The 24,268-nt window shown below is 40.1% G+C and overlaps 1 protein-coding gene across 3 annotated transcripts in view; it reads right to left on the bottom strand.

The window, feature by feature from the left end:
• RHOBTB1 (Rho related BTB domain containing 1) overlaps window positions 1–23,954 on the bottom strand; it is a 61,302-nt gene extending 37,348 nt beyond the window's left edge. Inside the window, exons 1-3 of one of the 3 annotated variants that reach the window (XM_087824406.1) lie at window positions 23,860–23,954; window positions 21,726–21,776; window positions 127–328 (exon numbers count right to left, since the gene is read on the bottom strand). In XM_087824406.1, the coding sequence (XP_087680532.1) occupies window positions 127–318 (192 nt within the window). In that variant the 5' untranslated portion in view covers window positions 319–328; window positions 21,726–21,776; window positions 23,860–23,954. Of the gene's footprint in view, window positions 1–126; window positions 329–21,725; window positions 21,777–22,752; window positions 22,915–23,859 lie in introns of those variants that run through there. The other 2 variants (XM_016220799.2, XM_087824407.1) reach the window with 2 other exon arrangements.
• Window positions 23,955–24,268: the final 314 nt, after the last annotated feature.

The following is a 24,268-nucleotide window of genomic DNA, read 5'->3' as shown; positions in this document are numbered from 1 at the left end:
ATGCAGGATGCAACTGATGGCTGTTTGGCTCTCATATCGATGTTTCTTTCTCTCTCTCTAAAAACTGATTTTAAAAAAGACTGGCAATAGTAATGATGTGCCTTAAAGAAACTCTGTACATCTTACCTCCTGGCAGACCCGGTACTGGTCAATTGCCCACACGGTTGGTACATGAGTGGCCAGCAGCTGATACTGTGTTAGTGTCGTATTACATGCTCTGGCACAGATCAAGCGTGTCTTCCCCACGGCGTTGTCTCCCACGACCACACACTTGATGGTTTCAACGTTGGGTCTTTCGTAGTCCATGTCAGTGTCCATCTATAAAACTCTATAGGAAGGAGTAGACAGCACAGTGAGGACACCCAGGCTTTCAGGAGCAATCAAAGACCCGAGGGGTTCTGGCAGTTTTCTCTTTACCCAGGAACTGCTTTGGAGGTGCCCAAGCATAAGCAAGAAGTTTGGAAGTTTATACTAAGCCCAAGTGAAACTTGAGTTTTCTTTTTATATCTCACACAAGTAAAAAAACACTGGGTTGTTATTTTGACCCCAAACGGTTTATTCCGGTTAACATGTTATTTTCTCCCTTGGTTTTCTCTAAACACAACCTGCCTACTGGAGATCCATCCAGATGAGACAGGATGGCTGGAATACGTTTATAGCTCACTAGCTACTCATTTTGATCCCCTGAAGAGACTCATCCCCTGCAGGTTTAGCCTTAGACATGAGGGCATAAGCTACCTTGGCAATACTAGTGTCCATACCATCACAGTCTTTCAGTGACCCAATATCTCCCATTGGAAAGCAGTTTTCTATAGGTTCTCAGCTCTCATGGTGACTTGGAGGAGACTCCCAAGAGTAAGCAGAAAGCACTACCCAAAATTACTGACGAGTAAATTATAAGACTGAATTTTGATACAATAATAAAATTAACTTATATTTATATTTCTCCATTCATTTATTTTATTAATCAAATTCATAAAAAATATATTCCCAAGAGGGGCACCATTAAGCAATATGATTTTTTATTTTCCTTCTTTCTGTGTTTTCATCAAGAAATCTGGAACATTTGGAAAAGAATGATTTTACTAGGATGAGGAACTACTTTGGAATCTTCCTGAAACCATCAAATAAGGTTTAAAGAGAGTTGCTGAGTTGGGGGGTCAAGGGGAAGAGGAAGAGCTGCTGCCAGCTCTGCTTCCCACAAAAGGCGGAGCAGACTGCTTCCTAGCAGTGACCGGATGGATGCCAACCATTTTATGATTTTAAGATGTAAGATTTCAATGAATTTGAAATTGACCTTTTGAGGAAGTCTATTGTTAAACTGAGAAAACCAGTTAGGTGGTCACTTTTAAAGAATCAATAATGGTTTTAATGGCCATAATGGTAAAGAAACTGTAGAAGCTGATACATAATGGGGACTCAGTAAGCGTTTAATTCAACTGATTTGAGAAAAATGACCATTTGCATAATGTGACATTATCAGTATAGAGGGAGAGGTAGAAGGAAAAATATTAAGAAGAAGGCTTTTTCACAGTTGGGACCATCTGAACATGAAACTGCCTCCTGTAAAACCATCAAAGGAGGTGACAAAACAGAGGCCAGAGAACCAGTTGATGGGAATGGAGAGATTCAAGGAACAGATGTGTGAGAAGGTTAGGATCTGATCTGTGATTCCTACACGGTGGAGAGAATTAACATAGATAGATACCTGCCTCTCGCCAGCAAATGCTGTTCTGAAGGTCTCGGGTGGAAAAAGAATCTTAAATAAATCTCCAGTTATGAGGATCAGCCAGGTGTGGTAACTCCTAATATTTATCTCTTTAAAATTTAGCCTTAACCTTCTATGGCTTTACTAGTTCCCTACTTAACAGTGTAAGATGGCAAAAGCATGACTTTGGCATTAGATCAGTGGGTCTTAAGTAGCCAGCAGAGAACATTTAGCAATGTCTGGAGACACTTTTGGTTGTCACATGGGGTGGTCACATTGGGGGAGTGCTACTGGCTTCTAGCGGGTAGAGGACAGAAATACTGCTGAACACAGTGGAATGCACAGAACAGCCCCCACGACAAAATGTCATAGTGCCGAGGCTGAGAAATCCCTGCCTTACATGGATGTGAGTTTGAGTCCTAGTCCCCATTTTCCAGCCATTTGACTTGGCAAGTTATTTCCCCTTTGTGAGCCTCAGCTTCCTCATCTGGGACGTAAGGATCCCCTAAGGTGGTTGTGAGGATTAGGCAAACTGATGTTTTCAGTAATGGGTGCTGTACCCAACACACTGATGACTTCAAAAATTATAATCATGACACTGTAGATGACTGCCTTTATGTGACAATAATATTGAGTCAGGTAGAAGACCAGAATTAGATGCAAAACCATACACTTGATAATCACAAAGACCTATAGAAGGGAGGCTTTCTAGTAGAGCAATTAAAGGGTAAGGCATTGAAAAACAAAGAATATAAATACAAGATGGAGCACAGGTGACCTTATGCAGAGAAGGCAGAAAAAGTTCTTGGAAGGGGAGAAGCACACAGGTAATTAAAAGATAATAGAGTTAGAATGGTCGCTTAAAAACATTTTTAGGAGACATTCCTAGATTCTAGATGAGAATGGTAACACTTTTTAACAATCTTTGGTAAATTTCTGGTGATACTGGCATGGGATAGCCTGTGCCAGAAAACCAGGTTCCATTTGGATCCTTACACTCTGGAAACTGAGATATATTATTTTGAATGTCGTAAGTGGTGGAAAACCTTACTCGTTTGAGAGTGAGTTACATTTTATTTTTAGATAATTAAAAGTCATAGAGAGCCAATCTCTAAAATTTGGGGAATGCTTGAATTTAGTCAAAATCAAGATATGACACAAAAAATATAGAATTGGTTTCCTTGTTGGCTTACAAACTAGCTCTGATAGCAGCCCCCAAAGAGGAATCCCCCTGACCCAATAATCTGAAACATGGCAGCTTTGGTGGAATAGCTGTGTGGCTTTTGACAGGAGACTACTTTGAGGTGACCAAAGCCCTCTTAGTTTTAAATGAAGGCTATGGTTACAAAAATATCATTGCTTATTTATAGAAACATCTCATGTGCAGTCCTAAAAAGAATTTCTGTGTCAAAGGTGAGAATAACATCTGTGAGTCGTCTAATCTCTAGCAATCTGCTCAAAACTGGAGTGACTGCCAAAGGTGCTGAACCTTGTGCAAAGGGGATAGCATGTAAGGGAAATACAAGGCAGGGCAGAATTAAAGTTATAGCCCAGGCCACTCATTTTAGACATGGAATTTTCCAGAATGGTTTTCTGGATTTTCAAATACTGAAGATCTTTCCTTTTGGGTAGAAATTTATTTTGTCATAATCTAAGAGAATTTTAAGGGTATGAAGTCAGAGCAAGGGATGTAAACTCATGCTACACATGTATTGTTGTAAACTGTTCATCTGTTACACAAACAAATGAGCATTAAATTATGGTAGTAATTATGAAAATATGCAATTTTATTTTCCTTTACTTTTTATGGGCTCTAATTTATTCATATCTGGCACTCTTATGGTTGAATGAGCTCTTGGGACCATCTGGATAATGACTATCTGGTTTCTGATCTTTATTTACCTAGAATGAGAGTAATACATATCATTCATTTAGCACTGTTAATAAATTTCAACATCATAAATCCTGCAGATCTATCCCGATACGCGTTTGCCTTTAGATACATATCTGAGGAGACAAGGACAGTATAAAAGAAAAAGAAAGCCTAGAAGAACTGACATTGGTGACCTGTTACTATGGCAGCTTTGTAGTCTTCTTAGTCAAAACTGACTTGAACTTTGTGTAATACTTTTTTCATTGAATCCTCAGGATATAGATGCTGAAGGTAAAAATAACTGAAGGATCTACCTGTGCACTCTGGAAATCAGAATTGGTATGTTTATTTGGAAACTGATGAGAGAACAAGACAATGTGGAGGCTGGAGAGCAAGGGACTTGGTGAGGTGGTGCAGGGTGGCTGCTGCTCCGGGTGCTAGTGCCCACCATCCACAAGGCTGACTTAGAACACAGTGGTCGTGATCTCCTGGCTATCAAATAACCCCATCTGGCTTGATTATCCCACATCAGCCCATGCCATTATTACTGTCATCTCCTGAACTTCAGGTCCCTCCTCCACATTCACCACCAACTTAGCTTTCTCGTGTGTCCACAGGATGACGCACCCCACACCCTCGCCTCACAGTTTCTCTACCTCTTCAACGCCAGTGATATCTGCCACACTCTACTTACGTCATTCATACTTTTGGTCATGTGCTGCCATCCAGAAACATTTTACCTCCGAAATCTCAAATTTCAAAATCCTACCCTCAAAGCAAAAACTCCTGTCTTCAAAGCTTTCGCTAGATGAGATATTGTCATCACTGCAGCAACTCCCATCAAGATATGGAATCTATTTCCCTTCCTCTTGAAGTTGAATTCACCTTGTGACTACTTGGCAGGACTCAAAAGAGTGTGGTGGTGATGGCATGTGGGTCCAGAGTCCCTGTACCTCCACTTTCATGCTGCTGGAATGCTGTCCTGAGGCTGTGATCTAAGGAAGCTGGCCCAGCCTAGCAGACGGCGGGAATGCACTGTGAGAACCACCAAGGCAGCCTGCTGATGACTTTACCAAATGCCATACAGTCTGAGGCCATCCTGGATCTTCTCCAGCCATCTCTCCAGTTGAATGTAGCTTTATGAGGGGAGCCCAGAAACCAGTCCAGGAATCATGTAGCCAAATCTCACAGAATCATGAGAACAGATTGTTTTAAGCCACCAAGTTTTGGGTGATTTGTTATGCAGCAATAGTTAACTGAAACATACCCATGGAAAAACTCCAGCATACTGACTCCCCCCCCTTTTTTTTTAAACCATCAGGTTAGAGGCCCATAATATTGGGGCCTGATATGGATGAGTGATATTTTCCACCTCGGGTTGATGGATCATGCCAACTTTTCACCATTACCCTCAACACCTTGTACTGCATGCGTGGAGGCAGAAAAGCAGTCCCTCAAACATGCCCTTGTTCTAATTTCTGGGACCTATGAGTATATTCCATTATATGGCATGGGGGAATTAGGGTAGCCAATGACATTAAGGTTGCTAATCAGCTGACCTCACTAAAAGGAGATTATCTTGACTTATTAAGGAAGGCCCAATAGAGTTACAAGGCCCTTTACAGGTGGAAGAAGGAGGCAGAAGGTCAGAGTCAGAGAGAAACATGAAGATGCTACACTACTGGCTCTGAGGATGGAGGAAAGGGACATAAGTCCAGGAATTTGGGTGACCTCTGGAAGCTGGAAAAGGTAAGGAAACAGATTCTCTCCCAGAGCCTCAGAAGGAACGCACCTTGCTTTTTGCCCATTGAGATCCATTTCAGATTTCTAACCTCTTAGAAATGTAAGATAATAGGTCTACGTTGTTTTAAATCCCACATTTTTGGTAATTTGTTAGAGCAGCAATAGGAAACTAATATAGCATGATTTAGCCTCAAAAAATGGCTTTCCCAAATTCCAAATGTTTGCTACTTTTGTTTCTTTATACATATCATTCCCTCTGCCAGCCTTCTACCATTCCTTGTCTGCCTGGTAAATTCTATCCATTCCTTAAAGCCTTACTCAGATATTACCTCCTCTAAAACACTTTCTTAGCTACCCTGCCTCCACACAGACTAATCTATTTTCTCCTATGTACCAATAAATGGTTCTAGGAGAAGCAATAACAAAGACAAACACACATCCACACTCATTTTTTCCTATATTAGCAAATCATGGAATGGAGGTTTGTGAATTTTTTATTTTTCCTGGGCTGTACCTGTAAAGTGCCCATCTCATGCACTTAATGAGTCATTAAGTGTTTCTGGGGTGCTACTCTGTGCTGAAGTGCTTGCAGTATACAAGTATGCAATGCCCCTCTTCTGTAAAGCTTTCTCTGACTGCCCAATCTGGGCCATAGTCCCCCCAATTTGTGACTGTCTGCTAGGGCCAACCATGGGTGCAAGAGGATATAATCAGATATGACCTTAGCTGCCCTGGTCTCCTCTTCAAATCATTTCCCTTCCTATGGTGGTGCCTCATCCCCTCCTTCAGTCCTTGAGAAAATGGCCCCCATGGTGTCCTGTTTCTCTCTTAAGAAACAGGCTCTCAGGAGTTATCCGACACATTCACTCCTTAAATCACACCATGGCTAGATGACCATCAAAGAGTCCTGTCCCCATACTTCAATAATTCAGGGGCACTGTGGCTGATGAAACTCAAGATATTCCTGCTTGCACCTTAGTATAAGGCCACTATTTGAATTCAGGTGAAGTGTTAGTCTCTTCTAACATTAGAAATTCAGATATTAGGGAGAATGGGCAGAAAAATGTTTATCATTTGTCTAAGACATCTCATTAAGCATCTCCTAATATGCTCCGAATCACCCTACCATTGGAATATGCCACTTCTTACCATCACTTTTGCTGTGTTTCTTGTTATATTTGCTATTTTAATCAAGGCACAGTGAGCAATCTGCTTAAAGACAAAAATCTTAAGGCCCACAGGGTGACCTTTGTACTTTTAGCTCCGTTCAGCTGTTCACGTAGACAGCTTGAACAATGCTATTGCACAGCCACTAAATTTTCTTGTCCTTTCAAAAAGCACATATTTAACTTGATCATTAAAAAATACTAGTGGAACAAATTTTAATGTATTTGAAGAGTTCACTCTGAAAGAAAAACTGAGAATTTTGTATTACTGATGGAAACAAAAGGGAAATGTTAAAAGTTGCATAATAATGATAGCCAACAGCCAAGTTTCAACTGCAGATTTCATTACCCTGAGCTCTTAATCACCGGTCCCAGGCAGGCAGGAGCTGCTTTATGCACAATGTAAACATCTCCACTGGAAGGGAGGGTGGGTCCAGAGCTGGGAAAGGGGCAGGCAGGGCCGGGCTGGGCTTTCCTAAATCAAAACTTCACAAAAATATAGCTCCAGGATTAAATTACCTTTTATCATTCAAAACAACACAATTTTTTTCAGTTGAAAGTTTTGATTAAAACAGAAAAGAGAGGAGTTTAAGTAACAGAAAGGACACTGCATAGAAGTCCAGGAACGCAAGTAACACAGAGGTGCTTTTTTTCAAAATACCCACTCACTATCCTGCCAGAGCAGGATAATGATAATGGAGGAACTACACAAGCTCATGCTCTCTCTATTTTTTTAAACTCAGTGTCACTGGGGGAAGTGAGCCAGGCTTAGAAATAAACTTTCTGTCTATCCACTGCAACTTAGTAAATTCTGCCCCAATTGAAAAATAAAGAAAAGATAAAAAAATTAGCTTAAAAGGTGCATAAAAATTCCAGGATACTTTGTAAAACCACCAAAAGTAAACTGTGTACTACGTTCTAAGCACAGTCGTCTGTCTACTTCCATCTACAAATATGCCACGTAACCTCTCCTTGGATGACTTTGCTTTTGCCATTATTTCTGCTCAAATGCCCTTTCTCATGCTCCTGATCCTGGACTTGTCCTCCACCTGTAGGACTCAGTCCTAGTTAAATAGAGACTGAGCACTAGTGAGTGCCTGGCCTACAGGCGTACAGTAGTGAACAAGCCAGTTCTTGCCCTCATGGACCTCAGAGTCAGGTGGGGAGAGACAACTAAACAGGTAGATGTAACCACACACCTGATAAGTTCCTTGGAGAAAAATGAAAGGGTGTCATGGGTGAAAACGATGGGCAGGGGCTTGCTGGGAAGTCAAAGGCAGCCTCTAAGAGGAAGCCCCATTTTTCGGCTGTCAGGGGAATGAGAAGGACCCAGTCATGAGACGGGAAAGGAAGCAGGCCCAGAAAAGCTCGAAGGAGGGGAACTGATGAGAGGGAAGGTTAGAAAGGCAGGCAGGGTGAGATCATACCCGGCCTTTCAGGCCAGTCAGGCGTTTGGATTTTATTCTAAAAGAGAATAGGTGGATTTAAATAAATGGATTTATTCTCACATCAGTGAGAAGCCACTGAATAGCTGTAGGCAGAAGAGTAACAGGTTCTCATTTGCTTTTTATAGGTATCACTGAGGCTGCTGTGTGGAGAACACATTGTGGGGAATATGAGCAGTGGCAGAAGGGCCAGGTAGGATGCTCCGAAATTCTCCGGGAGAGAAAGGATGGCGGCTTGGACCAGGGTGGAATCAGCTGAGACATAGCAAAGTAGACAGGCACAAGTTACATTTTGGAAGAAGATGCACTTAAAACATGCTTCCTTTATTCTGTATTTATCAAACTCTGCATTGTAATATTGACAATCATGTTTATGTGTATTTTGTTTTCATGCCACTGGATTAAAAATTTTTGACAACTGAAACTGTTATTCATTGTTAAATCCTCAAATCTTTTCTCAGTGCCTTGGCCTTATGTGGCTTTCAATAAACATTAATTCAATAGAATATAAAAGTACAGTCACTCCACCCTCCTTAGGGAAACTTCCACCTGGGGCTGGCAAAGAACTTGCACTCGGCTATCTCTAATGAATGATCATTAAGCCCATGGCCTCGAAAGCAGCAGCATGTGGCTAAGCCTGCAGTCAGCGAGAGGAACACCTTGAGGGACATCTGTGTGACTCATCATGAGAGCAGTGTTTGACAGATGGCATCACACTAGCCATGGCTCCCCATCAGGAAAAGCATCAGTAACCATGGGAACCACCAGGGACCAAGGACCAGGCCCCTTCACCAAAAGGAAAGGAGGGGGCAGGAGAGAGCCCCAATATAGGCTGGCTGGAGTGGTTTAGGGCCAAATGTGATTTAGAAAAAGGAATGTGATCATTTATTATACTCTAGTGCCTAGAGCCAAGTTATGAATCTTAATAACATTTACATATAAGGGTCTCACAAAGTTCTCACCTGCTTTTAGACTTTAACATCTTAATTCAAGAAATTCCTAACCCTTTTTAGTGAACCATTACCTGGCTGGAAAAAAGGGTTTGGGAGGCACACGTATCCACTACATATGGAGGACAATTTATAATCCAAATGAAAGTGAGTCTTGAATGAGGGAGATCAATCTGTGCCTAAAAGAGCCACAGCACAAGAGGCAATTAGCTGGACTTCAAGGCAAGATAGCATTGAAAGAACAGGCGCCTTGGATTCCCCTCTACCCACATCTCACTAAAATTAACTTTATTCTATACAGATAAAAGACTTCACAACACTACCAGAAACTCAGGAGGAGTAATCTTATACCAGAAATTCAAAGGGTTTCTGCCAAATTCCTTTCTATGGAGCCAAGAGAGAAAGCCACTGAAAACCAGCAGACTGCCCATTGCCATAGGGACCAGTTTGCCTGGGCGGAAAGTGCGATGCTCTTTGACACAGATGCCCCTGAAGTGCAATAATGAGAGCTGGCCTGACTCGGGACAAGGGTGGAAAGAGTAGGTTGTGGGGCCACTGGAAAGCCATTAGGAAACTGACATGTCAGTGACTGTCCCTTGCTTAGAATGGACCAGACAGATAGCACTGAGCATGGAAAAGGCTTAGTTTTTGCTTCCTCCAGCCTGCTCAATCAACCAGGCCATTTCAGTTGACATTGCAACAGGAGTGATGGATCTTGTGGGAGGGAGTGGGGTGAGGGGGTGCAACATCTTCAGTGATGACATTACTCACCAATGTCCTTATCTCACCTTCAAAAGTTCTGCCAACCTGTACCACACTGAATAGCTTCGTTTGTGCACTCCAGAGCTGGGTGGGTTCCTGGGTCACTAAAGACCCTACCTTGCTCTCTGACAGAGCCTAAGGTTATCCAAGCATTTGGAATATACTTCGATTTTTGTCCAGCATGAATCTTTTCTTATATGAATGGAATAAGCAGAGGCCATTCAACATATGGTCTGTTAAAAACCCTGACATATAGCAAAGCACAGGCAATTAGATAAAGTCACAGAGGAAAGGTCTACTGAAGTAGATATGCTATAAGAAACAGGAAAAAAATTTAGAGAAGAATCTGATCCATGTCCTTGATCATGCAAAAGAAGATAATGCAACTATATAAACTAATAGCCGTTGAGGCTGTAAGTGGGCAAATTACTTAATCTCTCTAAGCCTTATTTGTAAACTGGGGATAATTACCTCCCGAAATGGGTCGTTGTGAAGATTAAGTTAGATAATGCTTGTAAAATATTTTAATCACTGTGCCTGCCATGCAGAGAAGGCTCAATAAGTCTTATCTATTAAGATTGTCATTATTTAATATTGTTTATGCTGAGCTTGCAATAATATAGAGAAATGCTACTGTTTTGCTATTAAAAGGAAAATGCAGGCTAGTAATCTGAACTTTAGTTGATGACAACTACATAAAATAAGCAAATATGTGTAACTTGAATAAAATTAGGACTTTTCCCTCATTCTTTCACTGGAAGTACCATCTCAGCACAGTGGCACATCTGAACTGTGGTTTACATAATACATCAGGCATCTGGCAGCAAATTCCTAGAAAGAGTTCCACGTCTTATGGCAACTGCTCAAATCTGTGTCACTGGCTCTCGGGACGGACCCCGGATCTTTTCCCTTCAGGTGCTGCTTCTTCCCCTCCTCCAGCTCCGCCCATTGCTCTCTCTTCTCTTAATTGCATTTCTATCCATGATTCCCCCTAGCCAACTAAATGGATCTTCCTTGGGACCCACCCTTTTTTGGGGGGAGGGGGAACGGGTGCGCATTAATATGTGAATACTTGTAATTTAATAATTGCGTCTCTTTCATCTAAAGAGAAGCAACACCAACTTCTTCCTCCTGCAACAACACACGGAGGAAAAATGGAAAGGAGATACTAAACAGATAACAGTGACTGCGACTAGAACTTGTTGCTGTTTTTCTATTTTCCTTTGGTTTCCAAATTTTTTACAGTGAAAATATATTACCTTTCTTTGGTAAGTTGAGATAAAACCCACATGCCATAAAACTCCCCTTTTTAAAGTGTACAATTCAGAGTGTTTTATTATATTCACTAAGTTGTACAACTATTCCCACTATCTAATTCTAGAACATTTTCATAATCTCAAAAAGAAACTTTGTGCCCATAAGCAGCCATTCCCGTTCCCTGTCTTCCCAGCTCTGGAAACCACTTTCTCTCTCCATGGATTTCCCTATTCTGGATATTTTTTATAAATGGAATTGTACAATATGTGCCTTTAGTGTCTGGCTTCTACTTAGCATGTTTTCAAGTTCATTTGTGTTGCAGCAAGTGTTAGTGCTTTATTACTTTTTATGATTGAATAACATTTTTAGATGTATTACTTCTATAATGGGAAACATATTTTAGCTTTAAAAAAAAACTAATGAGCATGTAAGTGTAACCCTTGATTATTAATTCTAAGGCTACAATGATATAATCCAAAAATAATAAATGATTTTTGATGATACATATATTATTTTTCAAAACCACATATTTATAAAGCATAGTGAGGCTGTTAAACCTGCTTTATTTTCTGACTCAAACTCTCAACTAAAAATAACACAGGAATTTAAACGATATCTTGCTGAGTATCAGACAAAAATTGAATGATATAATGAGACAGGTGTGGACACCCAGGACACATACCTACAATTCTACTTCAAAGAGAAGATGAAAAATTCTTGGCTTTTAAATTTTGAGTGTTCAAAGAGAATACTTATAGTACTGAAATGAGCAATTTTAAGAAAATTGTTTGGAAACATAGCACAGGGACTACTGTGTGGCAATCAAATGAGAGATGTCAAAGCGTGGATCAATATAGTATAATTCAGCTTTATATTTATTAAGAAGAAGTTACTAACTTGTTTGTAAGCAAGTGTGTTTGTGTAGTTGCAAATCACAAACACATATTGATATACACTCAGTGTGAAAATTTATGTTATAATCTTTACCTGGAAAGGCAGAATCTACATGTTTTCAGTTATATAAGAGAGAGCTTGGGCAAAGCTGACTGCAGCTAGCTCATATAAAGAGTTCAGTGAAAAATCAAACTCTATAAATAAATGACTTACCCTGGACATAAAATATGAAGCATTTCAAGCGCACTGAGGGCGCAGTGGGGTGGTGAACAGAAGTGGAATGCTCATGGTCTTGATTTAGGTGCTGGTTACATAGGTAGGTTTCATTTGCAAAATTTCATCAAACTGTACACTTGCGATCTTGACACATTTTGCTATGTATGTTGTGCTTCAATAATTTTTTAAAGTTAAAATAGCACCAAAGGACTCTCCCTACACATTGATTTTGGAGGACTTGTGGTCCTGATGTGGGTGAGCCTTTGCTAAGGGCTGAATCTAGATGCTTTGTCAAGAATTAATAATTAAAGTATTGGTTGAGTCTTTAAACAGTCAAAGTTGTAAGTGCTGTGTAAGAAAGCTAATATCCAGTCTGTAAAAAAGACATGCTTAAAAATCCATCCTTATGAAGAAAAGTCTCTGTAGTGCTCTGTAGCCACTTGCTCATTGAAAGCATTCTCTAAAGATGTCCCTGGGTCAGCTTTTGTAGTACCAGAGAGACCACTTGCTGTGAAACCTTCATATATGATGACAATCAAACAACTGCATTTAATCATTGATGAGACTACAATATGACAGTTGGGATTAGGTTATGCTCTGATTGAAGCAAATGAGGAGAACTGTTTTGTTCCCCCTAGAATTTCCTAGCAAAGTTAGTGCATAAATGCAAAAGTGCTCGTGGACAAAAACCAGACTCCGTAAAATCTCATATTTTATTTAAGGTTGTTAGCTGACATCAATATAGATTCTATCTACTATTTTCAGAACATGTTCCTATACCTTCCACCTCTTGGTAGGAGTTATTACATGAAAGACTGTACATTTTTAAAAAGCAGGATGAGGCACTATTTATGAAAAGGAAGATGATCCCATTATTCAGGAGTGCAATTGGCATTCAAAAGACTCTAAAATGTCCATAACTTCCATCAGTTTTAAGATTTTATTCCTAGAAAAATAATTAGAATATACAAAAGGATTCCACTAAAATAATGTTCACCATATCACTACTTGCGGAAACAATTTCAGAAATGCAACTACAGGGGATTGGTTAAAAAGCAACAACAATAAATGTCCATATCATGGGAGAGTATATAGCCACCAAAAATGTGTTATAGGAGTACATTTATTGTTACAGTTAGATATTCATGGGAAATCTTTAAAGAAAAAAGATTACAAAAATATTTATAGAGTAATACCATTCCTTAAAAATTATGTGCCTAAACATACACATGGATAGACATATATTAAAATATGAATGCCAACTACTATTATAATTGATTTTACTATTTTTCATATCTATATATTTTTCATATCTATATATATCTACTATTATAATTGATTTTACTATTTTTCATATCTATATATATCTATATATCTATATATTTTACTATTTTTCATATCTATATATTTTCATATCTATATATTTTTCATATCTATATATTTCATATCTATAGATAACTACTAAATCAAGACAGTAGTTATCTCCCTTGGTTTAAAAAAGCCTTCTGGGTGGTGATATTCTGTTTCTGTATGTAGGTGCCAGTTACGTGGGTGTGTTCAGATTGTGAAGATTCTTTAAGTTATATACTTATGATTTGTATGTTTTTCTTGAAATAAGGTACACTTCAATAACATGTTTTATATTCATATTCCTGGGCCCCAGTGCAGATCTACTAAGATTGTAGGTTATATAATTCCTGGGGTGTTCCAATGTACAGCAAGGACATGTGTTCTTTTGTAACAAAGAATTTTACAAAAAAAGTGAGGGTGGGAAGTAGAAAACCAGGGACTAGAATATTCTTTTATTCTGTGGAATTAATGTCTACTCTTGACCTTCTCTCTATATACCTTGAGAGCTGTATGTGAAGTGCCTTTCATATAGTAGGAAATAGCCTTGCTGCTCCTGGAAACTTTCTTTCACTTCTGAGCAGGCATCCCACTTATCATCAATATCATTTTAGAACTCGGGGTCATTCAGCTCCCTTGATTTATGTCAGAGAAGAATCTAACATCTCAATAGGCCCAAACAAGAAAACCACACAGTCACTTGGCCTAGAACAGTGCAGCAAAAATCCCCCTGCTGAACAAGGGGGGGTAGGAACAAGACAATGAGATCATCTCCTTCTCCAATCTCTTCAGATCAAGTCATCTGACTTTGAAGGATTTCAATTCTCTTTCAGAAGAGAGTCCTTAGTCTACTTCAAATAAACAGATTTTTAAAAATCTGAAGTATTCTAAGGGTTCACTGTTGATTTTTGTTTTACACTCACAAAGGGAAACAATTTCCCTTCTTTGAAGCCTCTTTCTAGGAGCCTTAATGATCAGCTGCCAAATTGAGCCTTGGTGCATTTCCACCATGCCTGTTATTCCTGCATGCTATTGATGTGAGGCCAAATTTCATCTCTGTTTAGAGTGCACAAGAGCAGATGTCTTGATAAAACAGGAAGTTGGTGAACCTATACGAGAAGAGTCAAGAGAACATAGTGTACTGAAAGGAAGCACAGCTTCATGGCTTACGGTACTAAAATACATTCACACAAAAGAGTCAATGGCCTTGGCCATACTATATGAGAAATAAAAGAGGGGAGAGGAAGTGTAGAGAAGGCAATCAAGACATTGGCCGTTCATTAGAACCATTGGGGGACTTTGCTCTGTTTTAAATATTCCTTCTTTACAAGAATGTTCTTGGCAGCATTATTTATATTAGCCAACAACTGGAAACAACTCATCAATGGTAGAATAGATAATAAATAAATAAATAAATAAATAAATAAATAAATAAATAAATAAATAAATAAGAAATTGAGATCTATTTATAAAATGAAATATTACACAGCACCAAAAATGGATGAACTGCTGCTACATCTCACAAACACAATATTGAGGGTGAAAAGCCTGACACAAAATAGATTTTGTGTCTATAAAAGCTCAGAATCAGGTTAAACTAATCTATGGTATTAGAAATCAAGACAGTAGTTATCTCCCTTGGTTTAAAAAAGCCTTCTGGGTGGTGATATTCTGTTTCTGTATGTAGGTGCCAGTTACGTGGGTGTGTTCAGATTGTGAAGATTCTTTAAGTTATATACTTAGGATTTGTATGTTTTTCTTGAAATAAGGTACACTTCAATAACATGTTTTATATTCATATTCCTGGGCCCCAGTGCAGATCTACTAAGATTGTAGGTTATATAATTCCTGGGGTGTTCCAATGTACAGCAAAGGTTGAGGATCACGGGACCAGATAATCTACATCTAGTGGTGTGCTGGAGCCAGCCACTGTTAGTCCATGAGAACCAGCTGTTAAATTTTTAGGATTTTTGCAAGCCTGTTAAAATAGGGTCAGTATTAAAAATTAAATTATATAAAGTTTTGATTAAATACATTATACTAAAGGAAAGGTAGTAAACACTCAAAACTCATCATTTACTATTTATTTTACTACATTTTACTGTTGTCTGTATTTTTGAGGTTATTTATGCAGATTTTGTATGCATGGTGGAAATACTGTATAGTGGTGTGTTACTGTTCTGTCTCTCCCCAACTCCATGCTCAGTCACAATGATAGCTTGAAACTGGCTATGGTGGGAGTATTTATACCACAGAAGTTAGCAACTACTACGCAATAGCTTTACTGGTCTGTTGACTGTCTTAAGAAAATGATTAAAAAACGTTAATGATGCAAATTCAACTTAAAAATGTGTTATATACGCGGCCGTTACATTGTGAACAGTACATTTAAGGAAATACCCTTACAGTATTTAAAAGCTATTATCTGGTTTAGTAAAGAAATCATTCATATTTTGAACGAATGTATACAGATCTGACATATGTCTTTGTTGTTTCAACTTTGTCTTACTCATTAACATAAAGGAAACTATCAGCCAACATTTACATGGTAATTACACTCTACATCAATTGTATCCTAGGTAGGCTTTGGATAGAAGAGTTCTTCAAAAACCAACAAACATTCTGTGAAACCCAGTGGGTTAAAACGGAATTTACAATAAAGAGTATTGTATATTTTATTATTATTTGTAAATTTTATGTTACACACATTCTTTATGTCAGTACAATTTATAATCAACTTATGTATGCACATAAATGCATTTTTTCCCCCCAGAGAGCTGGCTGATTTACCAGCACACCTCTGCCTACATTCCTTCCATGTTTAAGATTCCAGTGCTCTCTATTATGATTTAAGAAGCAAGCCATCAAAATAAGGTGGGAGTTTAGGGCCTGTAAGGCATGAATTTTAGCATAAGCTATAGTAACGAGTACAGTTTAGAACCTCACTGCTCAACATGTGGTTCTCATACCAGCAGCACTGGCATCAATGGGAAGCTTGTGAGAATAATCTCCTGTTTCACTCCAGAACTCCTGAGTCAGAATATGCATTTTATCAAGGTGCCCAGGAGACTTGAATGCACAGTAAAGTTTGAGAAGCACTCTTTTAAAAGTGAACTCCTTGGTATGAACTGAAATTTACACAACCAATTTAAGATTAATAATAAGGTTAGGGAGAATCTAGCAATTAGTGATCGTTAAGCATCTAGAACCAGTTTAGCGCGTCACAGCACTGGGGTAAATACATAATTGCTAGCCCTAAACCTGAAGGAAAGGACCTACATCTTGCAATATACATTTGTCAAATATTAAAAGGGAAACTGTGCCACTAGGAACATAAAGGTTATTCTAGGCCACTTGAATTATTAATTTAAAAAGGGGGGGAAAAGTACAAGAAAGAAAAAAATCACAACAGCAGCTTTCCTCCATGAACGTGATGAACAGGACACCGTGCCATAACTTGGCTCCGAAAATTCAAAGCAGGGCAGCAAGTGCCACATGACAAAATGTGGCAGCTGGGGAGAGGAGTGTGATGAAACACTTCCCAGAGATGTAATTTAGGCCAGGGTAGTTATCAAGTGCTGAGGGCAAAAGAGGGAAATTGTAGTGCTCATGCTTTTCCTACCACTATATCAGTCAGCAACACAGAACAAAAAGAAAAGACAGGGCCGGCACACAGAGAACACTCAATGCTCACATTAATTGAAATGATGGCAGGAAAGTGTCACATATTTTGAGACGGAAAGCAAAAGTGTTCTACTGGCAATAATATTCTCTGGGAATATTTCTTAGTTACTTGGTTGAAAATATTGTAGTTGCTTTGAGATGCAAAGGTCTATGTGGAAAACACGTTAGGTACTTAAACAGTGTCTGGAAGGAAATGAGAGCCACAAATCTCCAAGAGGAGCTTGGGATTAGTTGCAGCAGAAACTGGAACAGCAAAATAATTCAAGTAAACTCTGGCAACCCTAGGATGTGAAGGAAACAAATCAAACGTAATTGCGACGGGGCCACTGGTACCCAGAGAGACCATCGTGCCTGTTTTTGCCCAAGAAAAAAGGTTACTACAACCATCCCTTGCAATATCAGAATTCAAATGACTCCAGTACATTTGGGGGTGAAATGAGATCACTGCCCTAATGTGTTATATAACATTTTCCCTTGAAATAATCTAGGAAGGTCAAAAAGAGAAAGGGCCTTTATTGAACATCTACTATGTGCTCGACGTGTAATTTTATAACATCTTCATAATCCTCTGGGGGAGGTGATACCATCCCCATTTTACAGATTAGCAAAATGAGGTCCAAGGAAGTATTTCAGCAATGTCACATAGTAAATAAAAATCTGGAGCTCCACAGACAAAATTCAATAGCTCCTTACGTGATTAAAACAGATTGCTCAACAAAGACAGCTTGGCAGGGATCAGAGTATGGGGCTGTTATGTTCTGAATAATAGGAAAGGATTGCTCTATATCGACATCAATAAGGTAAGTGAGAGCTTTCCTAATATCCAACATATCTTTACACTGCTGGATCCTCTTATTGCCCATTTCTGAATGCATCTTTGGTTTCAGATATATTTCACAATGATAGTTGTAATTTTGGCTAAGTTGAGAGGACTTAGACGACTTGGCATTTTTCTGCCAGTGTTATGTAACAGAATTGAGCCCTGGGCTGGGACTTGGAAATCTGGGTTCCATTCCAGATGTATCACTTATTAACTATGACAGTGGGTAAGTTATACTACTTCTCTAGGTGGCAGGTTTTTCATCTACATGAGGTTGGATTAAGTATCCTTAAGAACTTTTCTGGATCTATGATTCAACCCTCCATGACTCAACTGTTTAAGTTAGAGATTTCCATCAAAATATATTAGAGATGACCTGAAGAGCTAACAAATTTGTTGAGACAAGCCTGCTATGTGATTCAAATTACATTAATTAAAAAAACAACAAAAAACATCAGCAAGAGTAACCTGGAATAAAATGTCGTTTTTATTTCTAGGTGTTCCTTTAAAACAAATATATATTCAAGTTCTTAGATCTGGGTGAAAATCCATGCTCTACCTCCTATTAGCTCTTTTACTTAACATATCTAGTTCCATTTTTTGCTTCTGTAAATTGAAATTTATAATGAATATTAGCTGTAATGTAGTACAGTGTCTGGCATCTCGTAGGAGCATAATAAGTGCTGGTTATTGTTATTTCAGTGGTCATTAGGGGTTGGGACTATGATTGTGTAACAACTCAAAGGAAATTTCTCCCGTGGGATGGAACTTGAGATGGTAACCTCATTAGCACTGGGCACTTGTCATGACCATGTCTGTGCAATAAATAAACTCAGGTACAGAATGAAGCAATGTAATTGCTTCTTCTGGACCTATTAGCATCTCTCTTTTTTTTTCTTTTTAACTTTCTAATTCACCTCTTAGTGGATAAACCCTTATCAAAGTATTCAAAGAGAAGAGTGTCCTTGGACATTTGGAAAGCGTGCTGTCATACCCACAATTCATTTCAGTGTTTTTTTGCCCATTGCCCAATTTCTGCCCTATGTGCACAGGAACGAAAGACTCTAGGAAGAGAAGAAGGCGACTCACTTTGTTTAGATAATAAAAAAACAAACAATTCTGATGCTGACATATAACTAACCATCAAAGCTTTCCCTTTCCTCCTCTCCTCCCCCGATACTCACACACTCTGCCACTTCCTGCCGCTTTCTACATACACCACTTCTTGTGACTTATTTTTATTTCTTTCTCCAAGTTTCTTTTTGGTGTTGTGAGGTTGGTCAAGGCTTGGATGGAGAAAAGAAGATGAACCCAAGAACCAAATTCAAATCACCTGAACTCTTTGAACCAACCCCATTACATGAAGCCCAAGTGAGACCTCCAAATAATGAGACTGAACTGCTTATTTTCTAAAAGGAAGACCAACAGAAAGATTAAAAAAAATAAAATTCTGTTTTATACACATAAATTTCCTGAGCAAAAAACGCAGTACAATTTCAAATGTTTCCAGCCATGTTTTGAGATAAGTTGAGCATATTAACTACAGCTTTGTGAAGTCCAAAAAAGCAATGACTGATAATTATCATTAGAGATATTACACAAATTCTAGGATCTTTTGGTGCTATCAGAGTATAATTTTTTTTAAAAAATGTATTTTTTATTGATTTCAGAGAGGGGAGAAGGAGAGAGAGAGAGAAACATCAATGAGAGAGGTTCATTGATCAGCTGCCTCCTACACACCCTGACTAGGGATCGAGCCCACAACCCTGGCATGTGGGAATTGAACGACAGTCTCCTGGATCCTAGGTCGATGCCCAACCACTGAGCTATGCCAGTTGGGCTAATTTTTTTTCTTTTTAAATAGAGTATGGGGCTGTTATGTTTGAATAATAGGAAAGGATTACTCTTTAGGTAATTGTAGGTTTGTAGTTTTTATACTGATATGCTTATGACCAAATATCGGTTGATGCTGGGGTTTCAACCTGTAATGGGATCTTCCCAGTATAATAGTGCTCTTATGACCTATTTTGAAATGATCCACTATATAACAATTTATACAGGACAAAGCTGTTATGGGACAGCTTATAACTACCCCTTAAATGCTTAAAAGTATTTCTTAACTAATTAAGCTTTTAGGGCTATTAGCTTGAGTTGGTAGTATCAGTACATTAAAAAAAGATAAAAAGATGCTATATCAAGGTTTTCTTTAGTAATCTGTTTCCATTTCTTTTCTTTTTTATTACCCCTTTATATAATACTCTCTAAGAAGGATTAACAACTGTTACAAATTACTCTACAAAAAGTAGGGAAAAGGGGGAAGAGAGGGCTATCAACCAGGCAAAAACTGATAATTTCTTACTTAATCTATAAATATTGGCTATTTTCAGGACTTTGGTTGGGATTTATCTTTTATGTATCCAAATCGATTACATGGCACATTTCAGACAAATTGAGGTTTGAAAAGGAATAGAGCCCGGCCGGGCATGGCTCAGCGGTCGACCTGGGATCCAGGTGATCGGGGTTCGATTCCCCTTTAGGGCACATGCCCGGGTTGTGGGCTCGATCAATGACTCATCGTTGATCTTTCTCTCTCTCTCTCCCTCTCCTTTCCTCTCTCTGAAATCAATAAAGATATATTTTTAAAAAAAGAAAAGGAATACAGTACTTTTAAGCAACATGCCAAATTGTAATGCTTTCTCAAAGATGCTATGCAGATTCAAATAGCTCACAATTTTGTTACAATGCTTTTCTGAAGCAATAACACCTTTGAGTTTGAGATACTGTAATTTAGTGGTTCTAAATGACTGCAAAGTCTCTCCCTGTTAAGTTGAAATTCCACATTCTGTCTTTTCCTAAACTCTCACCCATTTATTGTCTATCCAAATAAAATATGTACTGGATTTTATTTTCCCAATGACAAAGTAATCCCACAGCAAAGAAAATGCTGAACTTCTCGTAAATGTACCAGTGACCTCCCATTTGGCCTCTTGGTATGTCTCATCTTGATTTACTCTCAAATTTTTCATACAAGAATGTTTTCAATCTTACCTTTTAAATCTGTTTGTAAGTTCCTCAGACCAGAGATCTCATGACAAAAACTTACTTAAATATTTGACAGTCCCATGCCAGAAAGTAGACATAAATATTTATTATTTCTGTTTTATGTTAGAAAATAAAATTTATTTACTTTTTTGTAACAGCTGTATAATATCAGCTGTAATTACCACGTAATATTGGGCAGGTCACTTAATTTTTCTTGGTCCCAGTTCCCCTATTGGAGAATATTTTTTCCATTAGAGTTAGGTTTTAGAATAAGATATAACTTTTTTTAAAATCCTATTTCTTCTATTTACTAGAACTAGGAATTGAACATATTATCTAAACTCTCTGAACTTCCAATTCCTCCCCTGTTGTTTGGGGATCAAGAGAGTAACTTCACATTACAGGGTGTTTTTTAGATGCAGAATGAGAACATAAAGGTAAAGAACGCTTATATCAAGTTTCTTCTAGCTCTAGAGTGCTAAGATTAGGATAGAAGTAAAACCTTAATTATCAAGCACCCAGATCTTCTCCAGTATCCTCAGCTACCGAGGCACCACTTTTACTACCCCTCTGACCCCCCTCCCCAAAGTCTTATAAAGGACAAACTGATTCAAGTTCCACTTTAGTACCATTTTACTCACAGAGTAAATAGAATAATGTTAACAATCCTTGAACCTATGATGTTCATAAATGATTCCATTAAAAGATGACAAAGACAAACTGTTTTAAGACAAACTAAGTAACCTGTTCTAAAATGCATGCTCAGAATTAGACACAAGATGTAATCTGTGGTCACGGGTTTGTACAGAGACACTAACCTGGCTTGCTGGAGGTGAAGAACCCAACACTCTGCTCACAGCTGGACTTACCTACATAAAAGAGAGAAATACTTTATAAATCCTATTGACTGCTTGTCAGGAGCACATGAGGAGCCACTAACAATTTCAACAGACTTTGTTTTCTTTTTTCCCCCCAAAAGGGGCAGCATCTCCTTTACTTTTGCTAGATGCCAGTGTTAAAGTAGCATTTCTTTGGGTCAAATACATTCTGAAATAGCTAAGTTAACATTTTGTAGCATTTGTTAAAATATACTTCTGAACATTTGGGGATGTTACAAAAAAAGCATTTGGCCACAAACCCAAGGATAGGAACAAGGAAAGCCTTACAGGCATTTTACAATATAGAAGTCATAGAATAGGACATGCTATTCCTCCAAAATAATATTTTTAGATAATATTGTCATAAGCAGAAGTCCAAACGGTTCTGTTTTTTTCCTAGTAAATGATATTTCGATAGTCAATAAGCTGTGTTATTGAAGCAATGACACAGAACTACCTGTTTCTATTTCCACCTCTTGATTACACACAGACTTTCGTACTTCAGTTTACACTACCTTCAAAGTTTCAGAAAATAACAATCTATGCGCAAGTTTAGAAGAATACTGACTGTGATTTTATTGCTTCCTAATTACTTTTCAGTCTCCCACATTGGATTGGACTGGTTAAACCCCTTTCCCACTAATATGTCCAAATACGATCCAGGAATCTCAGAGGAAACCTTGTTTAATGTAATAATTTACTGCCCACTCCACCTGCAGAGTAGTATGCAGATGTTATTTACACTGAAAAGAACCTGTGTTTATTTTCTAGCAACCAGAGACTCTCTTAGGCATCTACAAAGTTATTGGAAACTAAATGTAATTCCAAATTTCTAAAGTGTTTGTAAACAAATTTTGTGTATGTTTGGAAAAGCCTAGAGCCCTCCTGAGATCAAACAAACAGAGACTATTGGCTATTTATATCTGCTGATAGTGAGAGAAGGTATACAAAGATGAAAACTACTGACAGCAGTATTTTTGCAGTTCAGAGAGGATACACAGTTCGGTATAGAATATTCAACACAGCCCAGCTGGGGGTGGGAGGGCCCTCATCTGGAGAAATCTCAAGTTGAGCATCTGGCTGGGGTCCTCAGAGCTGTGTGAACAAGCGCAGGCGGGAGAAGTTCAAAGCCCAGGAGACTCTCGGTTTTCCTAGATGTTCCCAGGAAGGTCTGGGCGCCTTTGTGTATATCTCAACCTTCATGCATTTCTCCCCCCAGCAAATGTGTACAGTCAGCTCGAAAGGCACAGCTTGTGTGCTGACGTGCAAAGCCAAGTCAAAACCCTGTGCCTGGCGCTCCCTTCTAACTTTCTGGCTCGTCCAAGTCTAAATATTGACATTGCTCCTCAGTTGAGATGTTTGATACTGCCGGGGGGAGCAGGGGCACAGCAACAGTAGGGTCTGATGATCCAGTTTTACGTAGCTGTGCCTTCCTCTCACTTCTTTCTCTGGAGAGGAGGCTGGATTCCCTTGTCTGCACACTGCCCCCCCCGCCCCCACCCCGCCGCCCCCCCACGGATCTCCCCGAAAGCTGAGCACCGGGAGGCCAGGTGGGAGGTCCCGCAAGCCCCGCGAGGCAGCTCCCGCCGTTGTCACAGCAACTCACAACAGGCTCCACGGACACGGCTGGGGGCGGGGGCGCCAAGCTGCGGGCTGCCCCGCCAGCTCTCCTGGGGGTGCGAGGGCCAAAGGGGCGAGCGTATCCCCCCTCGGGACCTCGGGCTCCCCGTCACTGTCCTTCCAGGGAAAGGAGCCCCCTGTGGGCGCGGCACCCCCCTCCCTGGCGCAGCCAGCCTCCTAAGGGTGCCTGTTGTTCATTTTCTCAATTCCAAGTTAGGGGTGCGGCTGTGCGGGCGCTCCTAGAAATCTCTTCTATTTCCCTCTGACGGGAGGGTTCCCGGCCTCGCGGAGAGGCCAGGGCGGCTCCGAGGGCAGCTGGGTCCCGCAACTCTCTCTCGGGACGCTGCGGCCCGGGGCCCCCACATGCCACCCGCCGGGGCCGGGGCGCTGGGGGCTCCGCGGCGGCGGCTCCGAGAAGTTTCGTACCGCAGCGCACTCACGACACAGAACCTACCCTGAAGCCGAGCGAGACGCGAGCTCTCTCCGCCTTCAAGGGCTGGGGGGAGCGGGGGCCCCCCGCCACTCAGCAGCGGCCACGACTGCGCGCGGTCGCGGGTGTGCGGGGCCCCTGCGCGCGGCGCGCCGCCCGCCGCCCAACTTTGCACAAAGGCAGCATGGCACTGCCTCGCCGGCGGGCGGGCCGGGCGCGGCCGCGCCGCCGGGCCCGGGGACACAGGGGCTCGCCCTTCCCCCAGCCCCCTCGGCGGCGGCCCCCACCGCGCTCCCGGGCGGCCCGCGCGCGCAGCGGAGCTCCCGGCGCCGAGCTCTCCGCGGTGGCGGCCGCCGCTCGCACTGTGACGTTAGCAGCCTTCGCGGCTATTTATATCCGCACGATTGGATTTCATTCATGAAACCGGGGCCTG

Source organism: Miniopterus natalensis, chromosome 14 (genome assembly GCF_054644295.1).
Source record: "Miniopterus natalensis isolate mMinNat1 chromosome 14, mMinNat1.hap1, whole genome shotgun sequence".
Classification (NCBI taxonomy): domain Eukaryota; kingdom Metazoa; phylum Chordata; class Mammalia; order Chiroptera; family Miniopteridae; genus Miniopterus; species Miniopterus natalensis.
The sequence above is the reverse complement of the archived record's forward strand: the minus strand, read 5'-3'. Positions and strand labels throughout refer to the sequence as shown.